This window comes from Rhea americana, unplaced genomic scaffold, assembly GCF_003343005.1.
Source record: "Rhea americana isolate MKP2758 unplaced genomic scaffold, rheAme1 scaffold_60, whole genome shotgun sequence".
Taxonomy (NCBI): Eukaryota; Metazoa; Chordata; class Aves; order Rheiformes; family Rheidae; genus Rhea; species Rhea americana.
Genome location: NW_028186757.1, coordinates 2,784,580 through 2,807,073, shown reverse-complemented (window position 1 = coordinate 2,807,073; position 22,494 = coordinate 2,784,580). Strand labels below are relative to the sequence as shown.

Below are 22,494 nucleotides of genomic sequence, written 5' to 3'. Positions count from 1 at the left end.
ACTAAAAATCATAAAATATAGGGAATAAATTATGATAATTATCCCCTTTGATCACAATTTAGATCAAGTACCATATATGCCATTGACATGGTCCAAGAGAAGCCATTTTTTGCATGCCTCCCACCAATAAGCAAGCATCAGCTTGTGAACTAAAACTCAGTTCATATCATACGCCTATCAGTAGTTCTGATGTAAAATATATTTTGATGTAATTCAACACTGTAAAATTSTATGTATTAGTTATGTGACAGGTCAATACATGCATTAACTATTAGTCTATCAGATCATGACCAGCAGCCCACTGCTATTAGAATCAGTAAAATCCTTAGCTTCAAAACTGAACAGTAAAAATGGCATTTTTACAAAAGTCCACAAACAGTAATCAACAGTTTAGGCCAATGTTTAGGGGGATTCTTATACTCCTTAAATTTGACATGACTAGCTATCCATTTTGTGTCAGGATGTCATTCTATTTGCATTTTCTTTAGTGGTAAAGTCAGTATTGAGGGATTCTGTTCCTTAATTTCAAAGGTCCAGCTGACCAGCTGCGCAGTTACAACTGTTTGTGAGGCCAAACTATAAAATGGAACACCAAAGTGGCCCAAATAAAAAAAAAGAAAAAAAAAATCTTGTTTACTTAAAAAAAAAAGAGAGAGAGATGCTGATAAGCTGCACAATGCAAGAGTAAAGTGTCCTCTATGTAAAACGGATATGTAATTTTTGCTGAAAATACAAGTCGCATCTGTAAAACATTTCAGAAAAAAAAAGTTCATTTCTGYAACTTGTGAATTGTGTTGGTTTCCACTGCGAACGCCCAAGAGCTGCAGGTGCTCTCGGACGACTTCAGGAAGCACAAAAGGATTCGTACCTGATAGAGCTCATGTTTTTGCTTCTGCACAGTAGTGGACAACATCACTAATGCCTTAAGCTGGTCAATCTCCTGAATTCCCTATATTTTTGTAAATGTTACTGACCAGCAGAAGTAGCAAATTTGGTTACTAGGAGCTAATTAAAAGAGGAATCATCAAAAACTTTTTTGTTTCTTCAAAAAAAGTTAAAAGATGACAAACAACAATAAAAGCATCCTCTTCCCTCCCCAGAAAGGATACTGTATATATTGAGGTCTCAGCAAAATGTCACAGTAAGATGACTTTTTGCAAGCCCAGTGGTATCTTATGACTGTTTCAAGGTATGAGACACAAGAGGTCAGCATCTCTAGTCAGAAATCCATGTAAATTGGAACAGCTTTGTGAGAAAAAGCTGTGCTGAATGAATGAAAATACAGAGATGAAAAGCTAACCCAAATTCTACCATTATGAAGACTGTACGCTCTATTATTTTTGTTATGGTACAAAATGCAAGACAGCCTTGCTCTGAACTACAGCGTGTGATCTATTTACATATAAATTAACAGTAATGCTCTAGTACTATCTCTCAAACATCAGAAATACAACTGTCTGAACAAAGTAGTCCCTTGCATCCTTGAGGCATCACAATAGGGTATCAACGCTATAGAATTATTTTAGCTTTAAAAGCTTTAATATACACRTTCTCCCTTGAGCACAAAGTTATTCACCATAATGACAGAATAGCCAATAAGAAAGTAATAGCTTTGTGCCTGTGTGCACACTGGTGAAGTATCTGACCTCCCATGTTACGAGAAATGATTTGAGGCTCGCAATGTTTTGAGATGCAGTTTGCTCTAAGAAAGAAAAAACTGGAGCAGGTTGCCTTGACAACGCTGTGTAGATGCACCAGGAATCAAAAGGAAATGTAGGATCTTCTGTGTATTAAGCACTGAAAGGTATTCACCAAATTGGGTTAACGGAACTAATCCCACAGCAAGTCAATGTTACCTGACCTATGCAATATTAGCTATCACTTCTTGTCATGAGTCTTATTATAAAAGAGATGAAAAAGCCAGGTGGTTCATACTTCACAGCACAGGGCAATATGAAGTAAACAGCAAGCAATACAGTAATGACAGCTCAAAGTTGTTGTTTTTTTTTTTTTTCTTTTCTTCCCCTAGGAGATTCTGCAGGTCACTTCTGGTTCTGACAGTCTGCTCTGTTAGGAGGAGCGGTTTCTAATGGAGACTAGTTTTGATTTCATAGCAGGACTTCACAAAGATGTCTCTGCAGGGAATATCACTTTTTCAGCAGTCAATACTATATACCTAAACAGGAGTGTAATACAAATTATCCAAGTGCAGCTGGCATTTAAACAAAAATAAATCAACACCCTTAACATCTTTTGCCCTCACTGAATCTATCATGAGTAGTACCAAGTTTTATCAAATAGTGAAGATTTACCCACAAAGATCCAGTCCTGAACTAATTCCTCCAGGCAGTTATATTTCTTCAAGATTTACTCTTCCTATAGGATTGCACTGAGCACACAGAGAAAGGAGCTGAATCTGGTGTCTCACACACGAGCTAAGAGCTCTAACAGCTGGATTAAGAGCAGTGCAAGTGACAGCTGTTTTGTAAAAAAGGCAACCTATGCYGCTCTAATTCAACTAGAGGGAGCAGAAGCAGATATGTCCCTGCAGTACAGAGTGAAGCCCTACATCTGGGAGAGAAATGGGACTTAAAATACTCGCTTTAGACTTTCCTTTCGGCTMTCAGCTCTCCAGGTCGCATTGTGGGCATTTTTTTTTTCCTCCCCTGTTTCCACAGGTGATTAATTTTCCCCTCCACAATTTTAAGAGCTTGTGGGACTATTGATTTCTTGAGATAAAAGGTGCCTTAGAGCTAGGCATTACCCGCAACCAAAAGATGCCTGGGGCTCTAATCTTAAATCTTAATTGGGACACAACCCCTTCTCCTGATCCAATGGTCTTGTTGCAACAGAATATCTTTAACCTATTATATTAAAAGATTGTTTTCAATTCAATAGGTAAATCAACATCATACCAATCAGTTGATATCTCCCCCTAACGAACTAATCCAGCCACATTGAGCACTGAAAGGATCAAACTAGGTTTAGCTTCATTTGGAGTGTGTGAAATTTGAATTAATCTGTTCCRTAACTTCCCTCCAGGACTTAAATACCCTATTCTGGGCTGTAGGAAACCATATATCTCCAACAGGGGCTTTATGCTGTGAATCCTGTATTGGAGTTAGAGCTGGCACRGACACTTTATCTCACTTATTACAAGCTGTTTTTTTTATAAAATAAATGATACCAACTTGAGAAAGAGCATTCCTTCCTTCTCCTATAATGACAGCAGATGGGTATCTAAGAAGTCCCAAAGAGTTCAAGGGTGTAAAATGCACTAGCGCAAAGAGATTCACCTTATATCAGATTTTGATGTGCTATTTATCAGTTTATAAGCAAAAACAGAATACAAGAGCAATAAACACTTAGAAGATATTTGTGCACATTCACAATAAACAAGATCAGGTTTCTTTGATTATCAGTATTTGTAGACTGGGTTTCCTTCTGTTTAATGTAACAAAAACAGATACCCTTTCTATCAACACCCCCCCAATAAAAAAAATTCCACAGAAAGAAGGCAGYGGAATTGGTACATAATGCTTCCCTAAATAAAAAATTGATTTGTTCATTCTTAATGAAGAGGAGTAACTAAATAAGTACATGGTAACAATGCACAATATTGCTTATGCCTCATAAATAAAACATTGGTTGTAAACAATTTCAAAGGCAAAACAAAATCAGGAGAGAATATAGACATATCTGACAACACAGAATAATCTGCTGGGATAATATATCAAGGGAAAATAACTCAAGAGACACCAGAAATCTTAGACAGCAAAATTTAAATATGAAAAGTATCTGAAKTCTATAGTGAGATACTGTGGAGAAATCTCCATTTGAAGATTTCTCTTTATTTTAAGCACCTTTTAATGTGACACTTTCCTCCATTTTATACTCTCAGTATTTCGATTCAGATCCTGTTTCTTCTATGCATCAAATACTAGATTCAAGAGATATGAAATGCAGGTGCCACTTTATCAAGATTACATTCTTTTTAAAGAAGAACTGCTTTTCTCAGGGTGCAGCTATTAYGTGCTAGAGCTCAACAGGAAACTGGCACCAGCTTACTGTCACTTTCCAATTCCCTGCCTGATAAATAAAGTTACTCTCTAAACAACAAATTCTGCATTATGCACTGCAAATTCTAGAAGTTAAAGCTACAAATATAACTATTTTCTTTTATAAGCATAAATAATGGACATAATGGAGATCAAGAGAAATAAAATCAATACATTAGACAATACATCCAGTATTCCAAACTGAAGTGCTTACTATTTAATCACTAAATTCAAATTTAGCCAATAATTAAATCTATTCAAATGTACAAAACATTTGCMATGCTGGTTGATCATCATTTAAAAAGATTATTTCAGTGCAAAGATTCACTAAAATGATTAAGGTTTATTGGATGTTGGTCCTTTCAGGGATTCTGAAATTAAGTAACTGGTGCATATGACAAGAGGCTATAGCTTTTAAYAGAGGTATCCTCATTTATGTTAACTTAGTATGCTGTCCACTGTCAATTACGGTGCTAACAGCTGTAGGGCACAAAATCCAAACATGATTTTGTTATACAACTATGGACTCTGACAGAAGGGGTTAGGAAATACTTAGGGCGCATGAAAGGCTGAAGCATGCATAAAGATAATGCACAGGTTGATTTAAAACAGYGCTGATTTATAGTTAAATCCTGCTCTTGTGATAGCAGAAAAACAAGAGCATAGATACCTGCAATTAGGTTCTGTGCTCTGTAATTTTTCCCTTCAGCAGACCAGCAGTTAGAATGCTACAAAAGTATTATGATCAAATTGATTATTATAAAGCACTGTATTGGCAAGAACCAAACTCTACAATCTCGCATCATAAATATAGTAGGGGTTAAAAATCGAAGTTGGTCAGGAGGTGGGACCCTTTCACTTGCAGAATGCCACTTCAAACGATTATGGAAACAGCATCTTCTGTTGGAGCTTGCCCCAAATTTTCATTGTARGGGAAACTAGTTTCTGGTTATATTAAAAAGCACAGGTTCTCATGGAACTAAGTATGCAGGCTTCTGTTGGAAATACATCTGTGGTCTTTCATTTAGGAAACTAACACTGAAACTAAATCCTTTTTTCAAGATTGTCAAAAGTTTATGACTCAATTGCACTTTTTTCCATTTCCAGTTAGTATAAGGCAAATGGAAAGCTGACAAGAACTGCATCAGATTTAGTCATTAGCTGACGCTGCTCATAATGTTTCTGTCACTAACACCAGAGAAGTCCTCATCTTCACTGCTTATGAGATTTATGAATTTTTAACTCACTGCTGCAGAGCTGGATTTAGTGCCGGACAGTCAAGACTCTCAGACTCTAGCACATAGCCAGGCCTTACCAAACCTAAGGACCTCAAAAAGCTCTGGAAATCCTGGAGTGACTATAGTGATTTTCAGATCCTGCAGCAAGGGGAAAGGACTGTGGAGAGCTTCAGCTTCAAGAGCCGCCCAGGCCTGCAGCACTTTGGTCCCTGGTAACCACTCTTCAGAAAACCTGAACTCCTAGGGAATGCCCCAGAGCTGAGACTTCAGGCTTCCAGGCTCTGTAACAACTTGCATAAAGGACCAGTAAGCAAACAAATACTGTTCCATCGCAATTCTCCATYTTTGCAAAATATGTAGGTTTTAACAAACAAGCTTTTTATAACAGCTGTTTAGTTACCAGACAGCTGTACTTACACGGCTGATCTCTTCACGATCACTCTTTCCTCCCTTACCTTGTCTTTGCAACAGCTCTCAAAACGCTTGGTTTACWAAACAGCTTCTCATAATGGAAGAGTCTTCCATAAATTGTGATAAAAGAAGATGACAGTGCATACTAAGTAGTGATTATGCATTTAGTTTAACACAACACATGAAGGATGTCATAGCTGAAAGCTATAAATGCGAACAAGTATATCTGATTTTAAGAGATTCTTAAAAGTATTTGAAAAAATATTTCCCAATATTGGTTTCTGAAATGGGTGCAAATCGTTAGACAGGATCTGTAATTAGATGCTGAGCTCATTTTTTTTTACAGACAAATATTTGTTAGCGATGCTTTTGAGGTAGAGAACATGGTCAGCATTTTACTGTCAGAGAGAGAAACTACATTTGAGTACTACTTTGAGCAGAATCTAAGACTTTGAGCAGAAATTAAAATATCCTCTCTGAAAGAAAAGGCTCATCCTTAGCATGTCTGAAATCAAAATCATACCCGATAACCAATGATACAAGATATGGCTAAACAGATTTAAAAAAAAAAGGTATTAATCATTCAATGAAGAAATTAACAACTTGCAAGAATTGCATTACAACTGGAACACAATTAAAAGRAACTACAGCTGATATCATAAGGTATGTACATTTTTCATCCCTTTTCAGTTTGTATGCTATAAATTTTATTTCTACGTTTTTAAAGACTATAGTCAATAGTCTAACACAGTCAGGATAAGGCATCTATTTAAATACTGATATCTGTATATTCTCTTGGGGAAAATGGTTCTTGCAAGTGTATTTGCTAGGTGGAAAGCTAAGGCAATTTGTGTTGAAAACAGAAGCATGTATGCAGAAAAAAAAATCAAAAGACATGCTACAGGCAGGAGGTTTTATACAATTATCTCTTTCCTGGCACATTAGTTTAAATTTATCTGCAATTATTAAAAACAGACGCAACGTAATTTTTTAGTCAAGTTTTTATTTATATCTATTTCAATTGCCAATCTGGCAAGATCTACCTGGGACCTGAGAACTGTGTCCTTTCCTGTCACATGCTTTGCATGTCAAATCAATCCCATTTTGCTCTTCGAGAGTGGTTTATCACCACAGACTCACTAGACAATTTCTCTGGATGAGAAACGAGGAGGAGTGCCATTTGCTCTCCTTTCTCTGAGCTGCTATCTGCGCGAGGCTGACAAAAACAAAATGTCTTTTGCCATCAAAACACAACATACTGCATGTGCATAGGAAATAAATACACTAGTTATAAATTAATAGCTCCACATGCTTTGAGAGAGCTCATATTGAAATTTACTTTAAAATCAAAACTTGCCATGTTCTTGATTGATTTAAACTTAAAAGATGCAACAAAATCTGAACAGGGTGAGGGTTTTCTTTTAAGAGAAAAATTACAGAAGTTACTTACTCTGAAGAAAACAAAAGCCACGTTTAACAAATTCTTCATCTTCCCTATACTGACAACCCGTTAACCACTGAATTGATTTATTCTGGAAAATAGTTGAGCACAGATAACATGTATTTGACTTTCAGGATGTTAGGTCACCCTGCAGTTCAGATTCTATTAACTTACGTGAATAAATGAGTGATTAATTTGCCCAGAAGTGTCACAGTTGAAACAGATATAGCTAAATTGATTGTATTACTTCAGAGCTGCCCTCTCCACATTGGTATAAGCATCAGTCCCAACTAGAAACTATGGGCTCAATATACGAACTGCTGCATGAACTGGCCAGTCTTACTTGGGAGCAAAATGTAACGACAAAAATTTCCTTCTGGCTTAAAAATAAGTGAAACAGCCACTAGCAAAAAGGAGAAGATAAAAATACTACATACAAAAAACTTATTTCTGCAACTATATTGCATGTGCGCTGAAAGAGGAAGAGTCTTTGGTCCAAATCCTCTGCGCTGTAAACTGATTAACTTAAAACATCGGAATAAAATCATTGGGATTGATTTAACAATAGCAAATAAAAAGCCATTTTGGACGTGTAAAAGTTTCTGTAAGTACGGCAGCGCTTTGTGCAGCCCTTCCACCCCTTTGCCGCTTCAGGGTAACTGAATTCAATGGCACCGTACCTTCCGAAGAGGTTTGAGCTTGGTCTCCATTATAAAGTCGTACTTGCAGAGTTCACAGCAGCGGGTGTCTGAGCTCTTAATCCACTGGTGCAGGCAGGCCTGATGAACAAAGCGCAGGGTCCCTGTGCAGCGACACGGCGTGATGAGGGGACTTTCATCATCTCCCTCACAGTGACAGATCCTGACAGGAAGGACAGCAAGAGCTAGTGAGGGGACTTTCCAAGGAGCAATGCAAAGGCTCTGGTTTATTTACACTACTTTTTCATTTTCGGATTTGATATTCCTAAGAGCCAAAGTGTACGACCTTTTAGATTAAGCAGCAAGAACATATTCCTTGTTCCTTTCTGCCACTTCATAATTTCTCTTCAGTTAGCTATTTCTCTTTGAATTTGCTATATATTATGAAGGTGAATTGACAGAAATAATACTTTTTCCCTTTTATGCACCTTTAAGACACAAATCTGTGCTCTTCTGTATAGTTATGTTTGAATAGTTCTTGGTCTGTAAGCAGCTTTGATAAAATACTCAAAGTTAGCAGAACATAACCCCAAACTGAAAATATCCAGTATGAGAAGTACAAAACCCTCCTAAGATACCTCTTTGGAGTTATATAGTTAAAGATTTGAGTATTATAGAGTAACGTGTTTAGCACGGCGTACACACACATGCACACGCTTCTTGGGAGGCAGGAGTTAAAAAGTCATGGTCCTTCCTCTTTTTCTGTCTTCACTGTCCCTTTGAAGTAGATAGCTGCATTATCTGGGAAGACAAAAACTACAGCTGTAAGCAGACCCTAAAACAGAGGTTGGTCCCACAGCAGTTGTTGCCTTGTAATGGGATAGAGAGCTTTTCACATTGCAGTTCTGCTTAAAATCATCAGTGTCTTAATATCCTAAGGTGATGGCTTTTCCTGCAACCTGCRTCCAAATGTCTTGCCGATCTTCCTCAGTTCCAAACAACTCCTGAGCACATCAGGAAAGCAGTCATCAAAACCAATGGCAGCTTTACTGGCAGGTTTCTCTAACAGCAAAGAAAGCCCCATGGCAAGCAGAGTGCTACCCAAACAGCTAAAGGGAAGGAAGGTTCACCTCAACGAAGAGCAACCCCCTCCCACCGCCAGCCTAGGACAAAACACAACAAAACCCYAGGCCTTAATCAATCTTCTAAGAGTCCAACTGGCAAGTGGGGGGGGGGGAGCTGAAGCTGGAGACATGTCGCTTCAAAACAGAGAAGTAATAACAACGGCACTGATCCTTGTGTCACTCAAATGAAACTCGCAGCTGAGAAAGTCCGTAGGAAAGRCACGCTCAGTTAGGGGCCTGCAGAAGAGTCTGCACAAGCCAAAGGAGCAACTCTCCCTTTACGCAGACAAGGGTGGCCACGCAGCTCCTGGGGTAGGAAAAGGGCCGGGGACAGCCCTGCCGTGAGTAAGCAGGTCTTGCTGCCAGCCCGGTGAGGGAAGACTTGTGCAGAGACATCCTGTAAACGGTTGGCTAGAGCACAGCACAGACGCTGCCTAGTCTACAAGCAGGAGAAGCAGAAGCGGGAAAGCTGAACGTCTGAATGAAATGTATGGACCAAACCCAGCAGCTTCACTGTTCTCCCATGGTACAGCCTAGACCCAAGAGAAAACGAAACTACAATATTGGGAAAGCAGGGTAAAGCTGCTTCGCCAGATACATAGCCAGGGACAAAAAAAGCCAGCAAAAATCAAAGCTCAGGAAACCTACTGCATGCACGTCAAGCTTTTAGTATCTTCAGCGATGCCTGTAGACTAATCAGCCTCTTCTACCCCATGGCAGGGGAAAGGGGAGAGAGGGAGGGAGGAGGAAATCCCCACAGCTTGTATCTAGCACAAATACATTTTTTTGTGACAAATCTGTATTTTACAATAACTCCATATACATTTTTTCTTTTACTAACCCAGCCAAGCTAAATATACCAGTGGCTTAGTAGTTCTATGGAAAGTTGCTGTATGCTGACTTCTTACTGACCTTAAGTAGAACTGCATTTTCAAAACACTGAATAAATAGCTCTTTTTCAACAAATGCATTCCCAGTCGAGAGTTACATAAAAAACAACATCATTTTCTTTTTAAATTAGAGCTGTTTCCCAAAGGAAAACTAGTAGTCTTTGTTCATTTTAATCCAAGCTATATATAATTTATTTTACAGGCTTTAGCATTTAAGCTATTTAGAAATTAGACAACTAAGCTAGGTACCCAAGAGTCTTTTTTCTACTATTGTCAGAATTGTTTTACATTATTTTAAAAGCTAAAATACAAGCCTAAGTCTCCACTGGGATCCTCAAATGAAGTGACATTGCAAATTTGAAAGGAATAAAAGTATTCTCCAGTAGAAATGCTTTTACAAAAAAACATTATACGAATTACACATCCCATTTGTGCTTTTGGTGTTTGAAAGTTACAGCTCTACGTATAAATAACAGGTGACATTAAGAACCTATATTATATGAAACATCCAAGTAAACATTCTAATGGTCTCTTCCAGCTTTCTAACCACGAAGAATGTAATAAGAATAAAATCAAACTTGAAATTTTGAAAGATTTGGGGCAGATAACTTGTTATATTTTGGCTATCTTTGAGCAGTAAACCAGAAACTCGTGGTCTTTGCTCTCTGATGGATTGGCCTATCACGTATGTAGTCATTAGCATGAATTACAGAAAATAAAGCGCAAGCAATGTTTTCAAAAAGTGCGTTGTACAAACAGAAGTAAGATAGAAGCAGAAAGCACACACTTATCTGAACTGTATCTAAACTAAATGGACAGCAGAGTACTTCCATTCTAGTCTCCCACTTTTAAACGATCAGATATGTTCAAAAGTTTCAGCCATCAGATTGACATTTTACAGGACTGTTATCATCCTGAGAGTAAATTTTTCAGAAAAATTGCTCATCTACTTCTGAAATGAGTTGAATGAAAAAAAATCACTCTTCACTATGAAACAAACCACCAAGAAAAGGCTAAACCTATACTGATTTATTTACAAGTTGTAGAACAGCACTGATTACAGTTAATACTGACAGTTTCAGCTGCTCAAACACACTTAGAGAAGTTATGTATTCAGCTCTTCTCAACTCCCTAGTCCTTCAGCAGAGGAACAGGCTTCATTATAGTGCAATACTTTTGATCCTCTAGAAATGGAGAGAAGAAAACCAGTTATTTGGATGAGACAGAATCCCTTTATAATCATGGATCGAGCATGCAGAAAAATAATTTGGTAATTTTACCAGCTCAGTGTTTTAAAGACCYCTGCCTACGAACAGGATCTTGATTCCCTAGGGGAAAAGATAAGCACCATGACTGAGCTTAGGCCAAGGTTCAAAGGAGCTTTTGCTCTATGAATCACRTGTAACTCCAGAAAACAGAGAATATGTAAAGTATCAGGTAATCTTCYGAATCAGATACACACAAATTGTGCATGTGTCTGTAAAGGCATACACCTACATAYAGAGATTACAGAATAGATATATTTTCTTTAAAGAAGCTTACTATGAAATTTTATGAAATAATACTCTAATAATGCACAGTCATTGTTATGCCTATTTTTCTGCTTTATTTGAGTGTTATCATGCAGTTGCATATTTCTCTAGTCCAGAATTGTTTCTGCAACCTTCAGCACACAGATATACCAAATGGAGGCATTTATGCAAATAGAGTGCACATATCTGACAAAAGTCCTTCATCATTTATAATGTAATAAATTAGCAAAATGACAAAACACTTTGGGAAAAAAATAAAAAATGAGAAACTGAAAAAAAATAGTCTTTGTGAAAGATCTTGCATAATTTACACAAAAAACTGTTGCAGATTTATTTTACATGGTCCCTACAGAAAACTCAATTCTCAAGCAGAAATACAGAACAATACAAATTAAATTTTTTAGAGATGTAAACAGAAATTAAAAGATTAGTAAGTTTGTTAAAGAACATTTTAAATATCTTCAGTATTGCTTTTTGTTTAGAATATTAGTTGATAAAACATTGTGCCTTTAGCACAATCAAAAGATSCTGAAAACTTGACTGATAAAGTAGTGATTAAGAAATTCTGAGAGACATTTTAAACATTGTACCATAATGACTATGCRAAAGCAAGTAAAGTTGCTTCCTTCACAGAAGAGCATACTGACAGCACATATATGTATTTGTGTATKTATGTGTGTGCATATGTRTATATATATGTAATGTATGAGAAATTTCTTGTTAGATTAAAATTATGGGATGCTGCTAAAGCACTCAGAAGTTAAACACATTTAGAATTTGTTATTATCACAACTGTCTTCAATTCCATGACTACGAATTATTTTTCCCCTGATCCTGTTTATTGGAAATGTGTGCATCATGAAATTTAGTGTCCTGTCCTTATGCAGCTGGTGTGCACTCATCTGTACAACTGATTTCCACAGATGACTATTTGTCAAAGGAAGCTTATCAAGGATATGAATGAATCGCCATGTCCATCTTTGCCTTTCAAGCTATGTAAGAATCTCAACATTTGGAGTAGTGCTGGTGGAAGAGAGTTTGCAGTTATTTGGCATAATCAGAACCCCTTCAGYGGATTTTGTAATAGAGAAGTGGTGTAAATTTGGCATCTTCAAAGACATCAGAGTACCTAATACAATTTTCCAGGATTTTTGGCTATTAAAGACAAAGGGCTTAATTTCAGCAAGGTGGAATGGAAATAGTTCTTACAAACATTCTTACAAATGCACCAGGCCAAATTTTGTCTTCATTAACATCTGTACAACCCAGAAGAATGCCTCTGAGGCTTTTAAAGATAGAAGACAGAGAGTGGGCATACTGYCAGCAATGATGTATGGTGATGTTTAGTAACTATAAATGACAYTGTGTGTGCAGAAACTGTGTTGTTCTCTAATGTTTCTAGATGCTATATTGCTATATCTACATTAACAAGTAGGGTTGTGCAAGAGCAGCAAAACACGCTGAGAAAAACAGCTAGAATTCTGATATCCACATCATGTGCTTTTTGCTTGGAGTCGCTTTAGACTAGGCCAAAGTCTACTCTTTAAAGTGGTTCTGTGGACTGAATGTTGATCTGCAGTTGGATTCCAAACACATCTTTCAGTCTAGTTTCATTCAAAGGGAGTACAGTTTGAGCACCCTGAGACCAGCTCTCAACGAGGACCASAATGCCGCAAAAGTAAAGGAATGCACAAGATTTGCTTTAAAGTAGGCCTGTTATCTGAACTAGGGCACCTATGGAGATCCCTTTGCTGACTACACTAGGAGTTACTGTCTTGTGAGTGTCGCATGTTTACTGACACTTTCTACACACKGTGACCGGAGCACAACAATAAACTACRGCTGATGCCCAACCCATATTCCCATTTTCTTGGGGATGGAAGTACACCAGTAGAACAGAAATGCTTTCAAACTCTTAACAGATCTGACTAATAAAAGGGGAAAATATCTTTCCTGTGTAAATATGCTAAAGGAAGATAACACCTATTCAAAGAATTACTATTTTTAATGAAAAAGTATTGAATAAGCAGGCAAAATCTTGCCTGTTATTGGAAAGCAAATCTGGACTCACCGCGATTATTCAAAGATAAATTCTTACCCGGTTTGTGATCATTTGGTGGGTACATACCATTGCTATTACTAAAGGGAGCTTAGTCAGGACATGACTGAAGAATCTCACTCTGGTTTTGGTTGTGAAGATGACTAGCAGCCACCATAAATTACAGCGAGCCCCTAGGTTATTTTCAGTGGACCAAAAGAAAACAATTCCACAAGTTTGTAAGAGGATCCACAAACTGCTTTGGTTACTGTCTGATAATCTACAGAAAACTGTTCTCTAGTCCAAAAAAGAATGTTCTCCATTTCTGCCAATTTCTACAGTGGTTTGGTAAGGAACCATAGACAGATAGAAACTAAATACAGAGCAACCACTTAATGAAAAACTCACAGCAAATAATAAACTCGTTAATTAAAAAAAGAAAAAAAAATCAAACTGCTACTGCATAATTCACTGGAAAAAACAGTTAAATTTTCTATGTTCAGCCAGCAACAGGCTATAGCATGCTATGTTTCTCTTGCTTCCATTTTGTAGGCTTGTTTTTTTGATCTTGTTTTCCATTTTTTCTACTGTTAAATCATAAAATAATCTAAATGACAAATTGGTCTTCCTCGCCATTTAAACACAGTGTGAATGAAGCACATTAATTCTGCATACCGAATGTAATCAATTTGTATACCTCTTCCCTGTCACTCCTGCCCTTCCATTATGCTATAGAGTCAGTTGCCTTTATCTGACTAGAGAAAAACACATTTTCAAAACGTTGCACCACACCAGTATAATTTTGTAACAGTCTGGGTAAAGCTGTCTCCTGATTTCTGTAAACGTGATCAGATTTTATAAGAGACCCAAGAACAAGCTACATTAGGAAAACCACACTAAATAAATTTATTTCATCCACATTTCTTGTCCTTCTATTAATCTTCCATTACAGGTGATAAATACGATGTCTAAYCATGTAAAGAGTTACAAGTAATTCCTGTCCCAGATGTACTGTCAGTGCTACCCAAAATAGGTGTCAGACAAGACTGACTTCTTCAAACGCAAGATTAAAGAACCCAGGACTGCAACTTAATRAATTTAGCTTTCCTCCCATCTTTCTAGTGCAAGTCAAAGCTTTAAATAATTAAACTCCCKACAGAATATAAACTAGCTTTAAGTGTTTAATAATGGGACCCTTGAAAACAAACACTTCCTCTCACCCAAACTTTCTAGCAGAAAGTGGTGCCATTTCATCTGTTCACATCAAGCAGATGTTAGATAAAACAGTAACGGGTTTTGAGAGAGAGAACCAGAACCCAGGAGTCACTTCRCCCCAGCAAGTGACCTGAGCCACAACAAAGACATGTCTGCCTTCTTCTGGGTTTCCTTACACYCTTCCAAATCATGGATCGCTTCCAAAAGAGACTGCACAACCAGATGGCTAAAGAGGTGACAGATGGGGCTTTGAACTAGCAGGTACAGAACAGAATTAACCAGGATTTCCTACTGCTTCAAAGACTGATGAACCACTAGACCATCACCTACAGGAGGAGAAAGACACTATCAAACAAATCATTTTGTAAAAAGATGGCTTTAAACAGCAGTTTAAAGTAAACTGCAGTCACAATTCTTTAAAAGGAAGCGGTGAGAAAGCAACATGCAGGACATCTCACGCAGAAGTTCGGGCACCTCATGAAGGGATGTATCATCTCGAGACTCCGAGTAAGGCACTCGCAGCACAGAGAGGAGCAGGTTAAAAATAATCTTCAGATTGACACTATACAGGCTGGCGGTTCGGCACCCTGGTTTTGGAGGGCTCTGCACGTGTTTCAGGTTTACATATTTTGCACAGCAGTTTATTTACTGGATACAGCTTCACAGTTTCAGCACACACATTTCAAATGAGGGTTAAATTCTTAACTTCTCCCCTTTCTTCTCCCATTATTCAGGTACACCCTCAAATGAGAGCCTTCATTTACCTGATTGTATACAGATCGATTCATGGAGTTCAGAAAAAAAAATCTACTTCTGATACACATTTTATCACAGTGAAAAACTCCATTTTATTTAAATGTAAGTGATTTCTTTCACTGTAATCAATTCCACTTCAACTAACTACAGTTCAGTGTTATCACTGAAATGATGAGATCAGTGCTACAAAAATATTTAAGACCAAAAGCATAACTAGTCAAATAGAAAATATATTTTAATTATCCTATAATAAATAATAAAAATAAATATATCAATTATCAAATATTAATTCTGAGTCAATGCACAAGGTACTTATGATATACTAGTTATTAGTGGTGATATCAACCAACACTTTTTTTTCCTTATGCAAAAAAAAATGGAACTAAATTCTCACAATCCATTCACTTTATGGAGTCCCACACATAACTTTTCCCATTAGGGAGACTACTGTGGTGCAGACCAGAGAAAGACATTTCTTAGGTTGTTCTTCAGTGACCGAGTGACATGACAGGTTGCAGAATAAAGTAATTATGAGGAAAATCTCAGATATAGGGTAGCTTAGGGAAAGGGAGAATCCAACTACATGATTTTTAAAGCCTACACAGTGAATCTCAAAAAAGTTTAGGTGTCGTAACAACTCAGCATTGTCARAACTGAGGTAGTTGTCCATAATTACAGAAGCAGAAACCTTGCCTTTTAATAGACTCCAGAGAAAAGGAAGAGGTTCAGAGAAGAGGCTGTACAGACAGCAGAGCGTGACGGATGTCATACCTTTGTTTCATCATTTTAGAATGACAAAAGAGGGGAGATGTCTCACTTGAGGCRATCCAAGATGCTTGCGTCAGGCTAGATGAAGTATATATCGAACGTAATGTGCTTCTATTAGAACAGGATGTCCTCTCATATTCCCACCTAAATGCATGTAGAGGACAGTTTAYATCCTTATGGGTAGCTATAAATGTGTTCCACCACCAGTATTTCATGAGGAAGTAAAGCATAAAAATTGCCTACTCAAACACACAAAGATGAAAGAACTAGTACCAGGAGAGGTTCTAGATCCCTGTTCCACTACTGTCTCCACACAGTCCCGTCTAGGTGAGAGCCATTCATCTCAGCCAGTTTTGTGACATCAGCCAGAAGAAACCACTAACTATGCAGAAAAGTTTGAAGAAACATCTCCTGAAGAAAACAAAATTTCCGCATCACAAGCTGCTATGTAAATTCTAGTGCTGGAACAAACATATCACAAAAAAGTCATATTTTTCATGAAGAAAAATGTTTGCTGTATGTTGATATTAAGCTATTTTTTTTTCTTTTAGAAGGAGTAAGATAATGTGTCAATTAAATACATGGGCCTATCTTGACCAACAGAAACAACAGTCTATATTGAATTGATAGCAACAACTAATAGATGTCTTCCTTTTTATTCAACTGTCTACAAACAGATTAAGAAAGATAACTCCTCGGCTATGAAAAAAAGGATGTTAGGAAACACTAGGTAACCTTAAGTGGTTTGCCACCACCTGAGTTACTTATTAGAAGAGATAAAGATAGATTGCAATAGGTTTGCTTCTGATTTTGTAAGTTTTCCTAAATGTATTATCATCAGCTGTGATACACCTAGCAATGACAACAAGAAATACAGCATTACCCAGAGGTAATTTTCTTCCTGGAAAGGAAGGAAAGTGCAATTACAACTATCAACAAATTTTGCACAACAGGCCAAATGACCAACTGCACTGAGTTTAATGCTAGTCATTCATAGAGTCTCTCCATTGAGAAGAAGCCTACAGACACATCCTTATCAAGGTTGTCAATTTTCCTGTACTAAACAGGAGCCTAGCTGAAAAGTTTGCATGTAGGCCCCAAAATTTTACCCTCAGCCAAGCTCGAAGTGTTACAAACAATGCCTAAATCATAGTAAAACCGAATGAGTTGAGAAAACAGAGAAAAGACTGGAGTCTACTTTCCACTAAGTTTGGGGACTTAGGCAGCAGTTAGGATAAACCTATATGAATGAGACTGTTACCAAACTTTGACTTTCCCTTTTTTAACCTGGTTCAGCTAAGCCCTATACTGAAATAACTTCAATTTTTGAGTAGCTTATATTCAGTTAATCAGATGGCCCTATTATATGCACTGTGCTTAATACAGTGAATATTCRATGTATATGCATAGGCTTGGTGGCTCTGAAATTTAAGACAACTCTGAAGATCAGGCTCAGTTATCTCTGCACRTCTCTGCCTGGTACCATGTAGACATACTTCAAGTGCTACAAAAATATCAAGTATAGTTACTGCATTACTGCTGCTTCTCTGCATTTCTGTAAGACAAAGGGGTCCCAAGCCCGAGACACGGCCTGTCTGTGCAAGCTGGTGTTGCTCCGGCAGACCTTGCTCGGAAGAATCTYAGATTGTGATGACAGATAGCGGGCAGGTAACTGAAACGATCACTCTTGCCTGATAATTGTAATAAGGAGGGTACAGCACTAGCATTAGCAACGTCTTGTATCTCCTGCTATGAAAAAGCACACTGTCTGCGCATTACCTTTTTGTTTTTGAAGTTAGGACCTTTGCAGTGTGTTAGCAGGCTGAAGTACACTGTGAAACTGCATGCTGCAGTACAGTGAACTTCCTCATTCTGCCTCTGTTTACATTTCCATGCAAATTTCTTCCCAGCAAAAAGTGAGAAGTTTTCCGTTACCGTATCAAGAAACTAAGCCTCATCCTCATTTTATACTTGACAGATGAGAGTCAATTCTGGCTCACCATGTTTTTTTAAAAAAAAAATACTTGTTTCAGTTCTGTTAAACTTACTGGATGGTACAGTCTCAAGACTACTAAATCAAGTGACTCAAGCCCACTCAGTTTTCTACACCAAACTCACGCATTAGCTCAGCAGTGCCAACATTGCCCTAATTTTCCAGGGAAAATGCTCATCTTTTGATTACATGCTTCAGCAAAAAGACTTTTGGCTGTCAGAGGCCAATTCTCTTTTAGTCTAGATAGTTACTTTCTCCTTCTCAAAACTTCTTTAATACTTATTCTGTCAAAACTTTCTTTTGTATCTTTGCCATCCTTGTGACGGGTACCAGYTTAACAGCCTCTACGCATTCACGTAAAACAGCAGTGCAAAGTTCTGTACAAATTATGCCTGACTGGAAACAGTGTTTTACAGAAACCTTCAACCAGACTGCTGTGGTAATGGTAACTTTGAAAGACACTGAATCAGAACTATAAACTTATTTCATGTAAATCGATATTAAATGACAAAGAGAGACGAAAGCTGGATTTGAACTGATCACGTAAGAGTGAAAAACTCCATATCCCATTAGCTCACTGGCCTCCTGCCTCATTCTCTGGCTCTGGCTGGAGATTTAAAACACAGTAATACTCTGCCAGAGAGCACAGTGTGTCTGTCTAGCAAAGAAAAAACATTTAGTTTCCTTCCAGGACTACTGTTTTCAAGTAACAGATGGAGATTTAATAACCTTGCTGCAGAAAACATTTTGGGTAATTTCCTGTGGCCTATCTAGTAGTTTATTACAGATGAACAGTGACAGAAAGCAGTCAAGAGAAAGGCACTTAGCCCATGGTGATAAGAAATCCCTATTAAGTACGTTAAATCTTTCTCGTTAGACTAACCTGCACACTTCTAAATCATCAGACCAGTCATCACATAACGCTGGAGACTTGTGAACAGCATCAGCCACACGGGGCCCTGCTCCAGCAGGTGCTCCGTTCTCTGGGGCTGCCAGAGCGCCGCTGCCAGAGCCTCCCTCTGCAAAGCAGTCCTTCACATCCTCACTGTGTCTAAGGTAAGATGCACACTGCCGATCTCTGTAGTAGCTTTTCCCTTTGCTTTTTCCGCATTTCCTTGAGGAAATCCTTGCTTCCTGAGATGATGCTGAAGACTGAGATTCCTTAAACCTCGGAACCCTTCTTCTGCGGTGATTTAAAGCAGGATTCTCAGGATCAGATACCTCTTGCTTCTTTTTCCCCATTGTCCCCAGGGTGACAAATTCAACAGTGTTATTGTTTGAGGACCCATCCTGGGTACTGCATGATCTATTCCTTCTCCCTCTCCTGGGCATTTTGATCTTTTCTCTTGCTCTCCTCCTAACCTGAGCCCACTGACTCTCATCTGAAGACGATGATGAATCGGATGGAATCCAGTTCAGTCTCGTAGCCTCAGGATGTAATTTACAGTCCTTCCCCTTTCCTTGCTTTTCTGTATGCTCATCATTGTCTCCAGTCTTTTTTTTCCGCCTAAACCTTCGTTTTACTTGTTTCTTACCAGACTCCCTACTAGAAGGGGTCAGCACCATGACAGGGGTTGTATGTTCAAGCCCATCTTCTGGCAAATCATGCAATGTAGTAGATCTAGACAAAGCCGTAAGCAAAAGAAAAGGATGGAAATGGTAAGGGTGGGTGGAAAGAGAGAGAGAGAGAGAGAGAGAGAAATATCACACATGCACACAAAAAAAAGGATGAAAATGAGAATGTGAAATTTACCAGAAAAACAAGACTGAAAAGCAAAACCAGAACCAAAACAGAGATCAAAATAAAACTAAAATCTGTGTAAATTATGACTAGTGCTAAGCAGAAGCAAGAGCTACATATTATTTAACAAAGACAACAACTAACGAATATCAGYCAGATTAAAGCATATTTTTCTCAGCACATACCTACAAATGTCCTGAGTGGAAGGGCAGACAGACAACCGTGACTGACTCCTGGGAGCTGTTCCTGTTGTAGGACTGCTTGCCTGTTGAAATAAGTTAGAGAGTTTGGAATCTTTGTCCATGAAATACATTGCAGATATTTTACTGCTTTTCCACATGATTACAAAATTAAAACAACTGTTGCTGCTGTTCATAGTGTACTCTTGAACACATGCAAGTTCACAAAATACAGGAAGCCTGACCAAAAGCAAAACCTATTTGTGGAACTAAATATGACCAAACGTCTTCAGCCCTCACTTGCTCACAACTACTTTTTGTCATTCTTTGAGGAAGCAGCTTTCAGCATTTAGGATTTCACTTTGGTGGTGATCTGCTGCAAGTTTTTGATTGAAAAGGATGTTTTTGTATCATGCCAAACAAACTATGATGATTCTTTTCACAATGAGGTGAAGTGCATTTACATTACGGTGAGTGATGACGAGCACAAAGCAAAGCTACATGGAGTGGGCTGGTAGAACATTGAGAAAATTAAAGTATGTTTTAAAAGGTTTTCAAGGCAATCAAATCATCTGGAAGAGCTGAAAGAATGAGAAACTGATGAGCCTGAGAAAACCAAAGCGCAGGCTGCAGCTCTACAGAGCTGATCATATTCTCAAACAGCAAGAGAGATATAAAACATGTTTAGTATATGACATTTTGCTCATAATGTGGTAGTTTTAAATTGCAAACTCAGTTGCTCAATACTTCCACTAAAAACATATTTTGATGGTGTTAGCACCAAGTCATTTCCATCTGCCTTGCAATCTATTGGCAGCATTGCTCTATGAAATCCAAATTTAAACACAAGGCCTTGTGATTCTTCAGGATCATTCTGGAGGTATGTATAGTATTAGCTATTAGTATAGCTAGCACAAGAAATTAAACTGAAAAAGCATTTGTATACAATCCTTTTGTTTAAATGGCTTTTCAGTGACTGGCTAGGTCCATAAGGCAGAGGAAGAATCTTAGAGTGACTCCAAGCTAAAACAGGAAAAAAGTACAAACATTGGTACAAAAAATAGTTTGTATTTGATTTTTTTTTCCACAAAAGGCATCATTTCAATTACACATTATGTAGGGGAATGTGAATCAGACACAGCAGGGATATGCATAGGCATACAACCTCTGTGACCAGCTTTAAGTGAGCAGGCATGCCTGAAGCAGCTCGCCCAGCTACTTGATTGTTACTACTAGGGGAAAGATGCAGACATCAGCACCCGTCCCACACTGCTGGGCCACATGCTGCTGAACCTGGAGAAAAGACCCCTCCAGACTCCGCAGCAGACGAAGGACTGCTGCAGAAATCCAGCCCCAGAGCGCAGTGTGGGCCACTGAATTCATCGCTTGTGACTAGTTCCTTTTTTTGTTCCCCTCCTCTCTCTTGCAGCTGCAGGGCTGTACCATTGCTTCTCCCAGGGACTGGGCACACCACGGGCTAGGCTGGATCTTAAACGGTGGTGATGTGTCTCCATGGCATAAAGACAAGGTTTGTATCACCTCGCCCAGGCATCAGACTTTGAAGGAATGCGAGCAGCTGCAGCAGCGCAGTTACTGTGCAGTACGTCTGCGTGCATTCAAGAAACTTTCAGWTTTTATGGCTATAAAAGCAGGAAGTGAGCTAGACAAGTCCTAAGAGGTTTGGAATCAAGCCAAGATTAAAATAATTTGTCTGAAAAGCTTTTACACTTACTATTTGGGGTTRGAGACGGATTGAAATCTAATTATTTTCAGATAAAAATTACATCACAAATTTGATTGCTTATATCTTACATTTCACTCTTAGCTGTAAAAAGCTTGGACTGTTTCAGCCCTCTGCAGTTCAATTCACTTCCAAGTTCTCCTGCATCCGCATAATGATGCTMATAATATGCTGAGCTGCAAGTATCTCAGAGGAAGGTTTATTTTCCTCTGAAACTATTCCCATGAATTCCTTAAAAAAAAAAATTTTTTTTTTTGTTTGTTTGTTTAATCCATATTGGGACAAACTTGACATCTGTGCAGGCACAAAYCCTACGCACCAACTAAATACTCAAAAAACAAAGCAAGAAACTCTCAGCAACCCAAGGTACTCCCAAGATGATTCWGATTCTCATCTCTGATGGTGTTTCAATCAAAAGGTTTCTACAACTTTGAAATACAAATACTGTTTGTAACAACTTTAAAATAACTTTTAATGAATAGATAGAATGCTTTCTAAAACTAAGGAAGTTAGTGTTTCTGATACTCATTTTCTAATGTTTACTTATGAAAAAAGAGACTTTTTTGACTGATTCCAGTTGATTAAAACTTTAGGCTTGCAAACTGCATTTTGCACAGCCACTTGAGGGCCATCTCCACCAAGCTGCTTACACATATTCCTTACTCTGCAAATCTCTGCAACTTAAATAGGAGTGGAAGGACCAGTTAATAGCAAGTCTGTCCCTGGTATCA

The 22,494-nt window shown here is 38.1% G+C and overlaps 1 protein-coding gene across 1 annotated transcript in view; it reads right to left on the bottom strand.

The window, feature by feature from the left end:
• The window catches only part of MARCHF1 (membrane associated ring-CH-type finger 1), a 123,551-nt gene that overhangs the window by 15,615 nt on the left and 85,442 nt on the right, over nt 1–22,494 (bottom strand). Inside the window, exons 4-6 of the mRNA XM_085319893.1 lie at nt 20,029–20,108; nt 18,986–19,723; nt 7,829–8,009 (exon numbers count right to left, since the gene is read on the bottom strand). Of these exons, the coding sequence (XP_085176019.1) occupies nt 7,829–8,009; nt 18,986–19,723; nt 20,029–20,108 (999 nt within the window). The remainder of the gene's footprint in view (nt 1–7,828; nt 8,010–18,985; nt 19,724–20,028; nt 20,109–22,494) is intronic.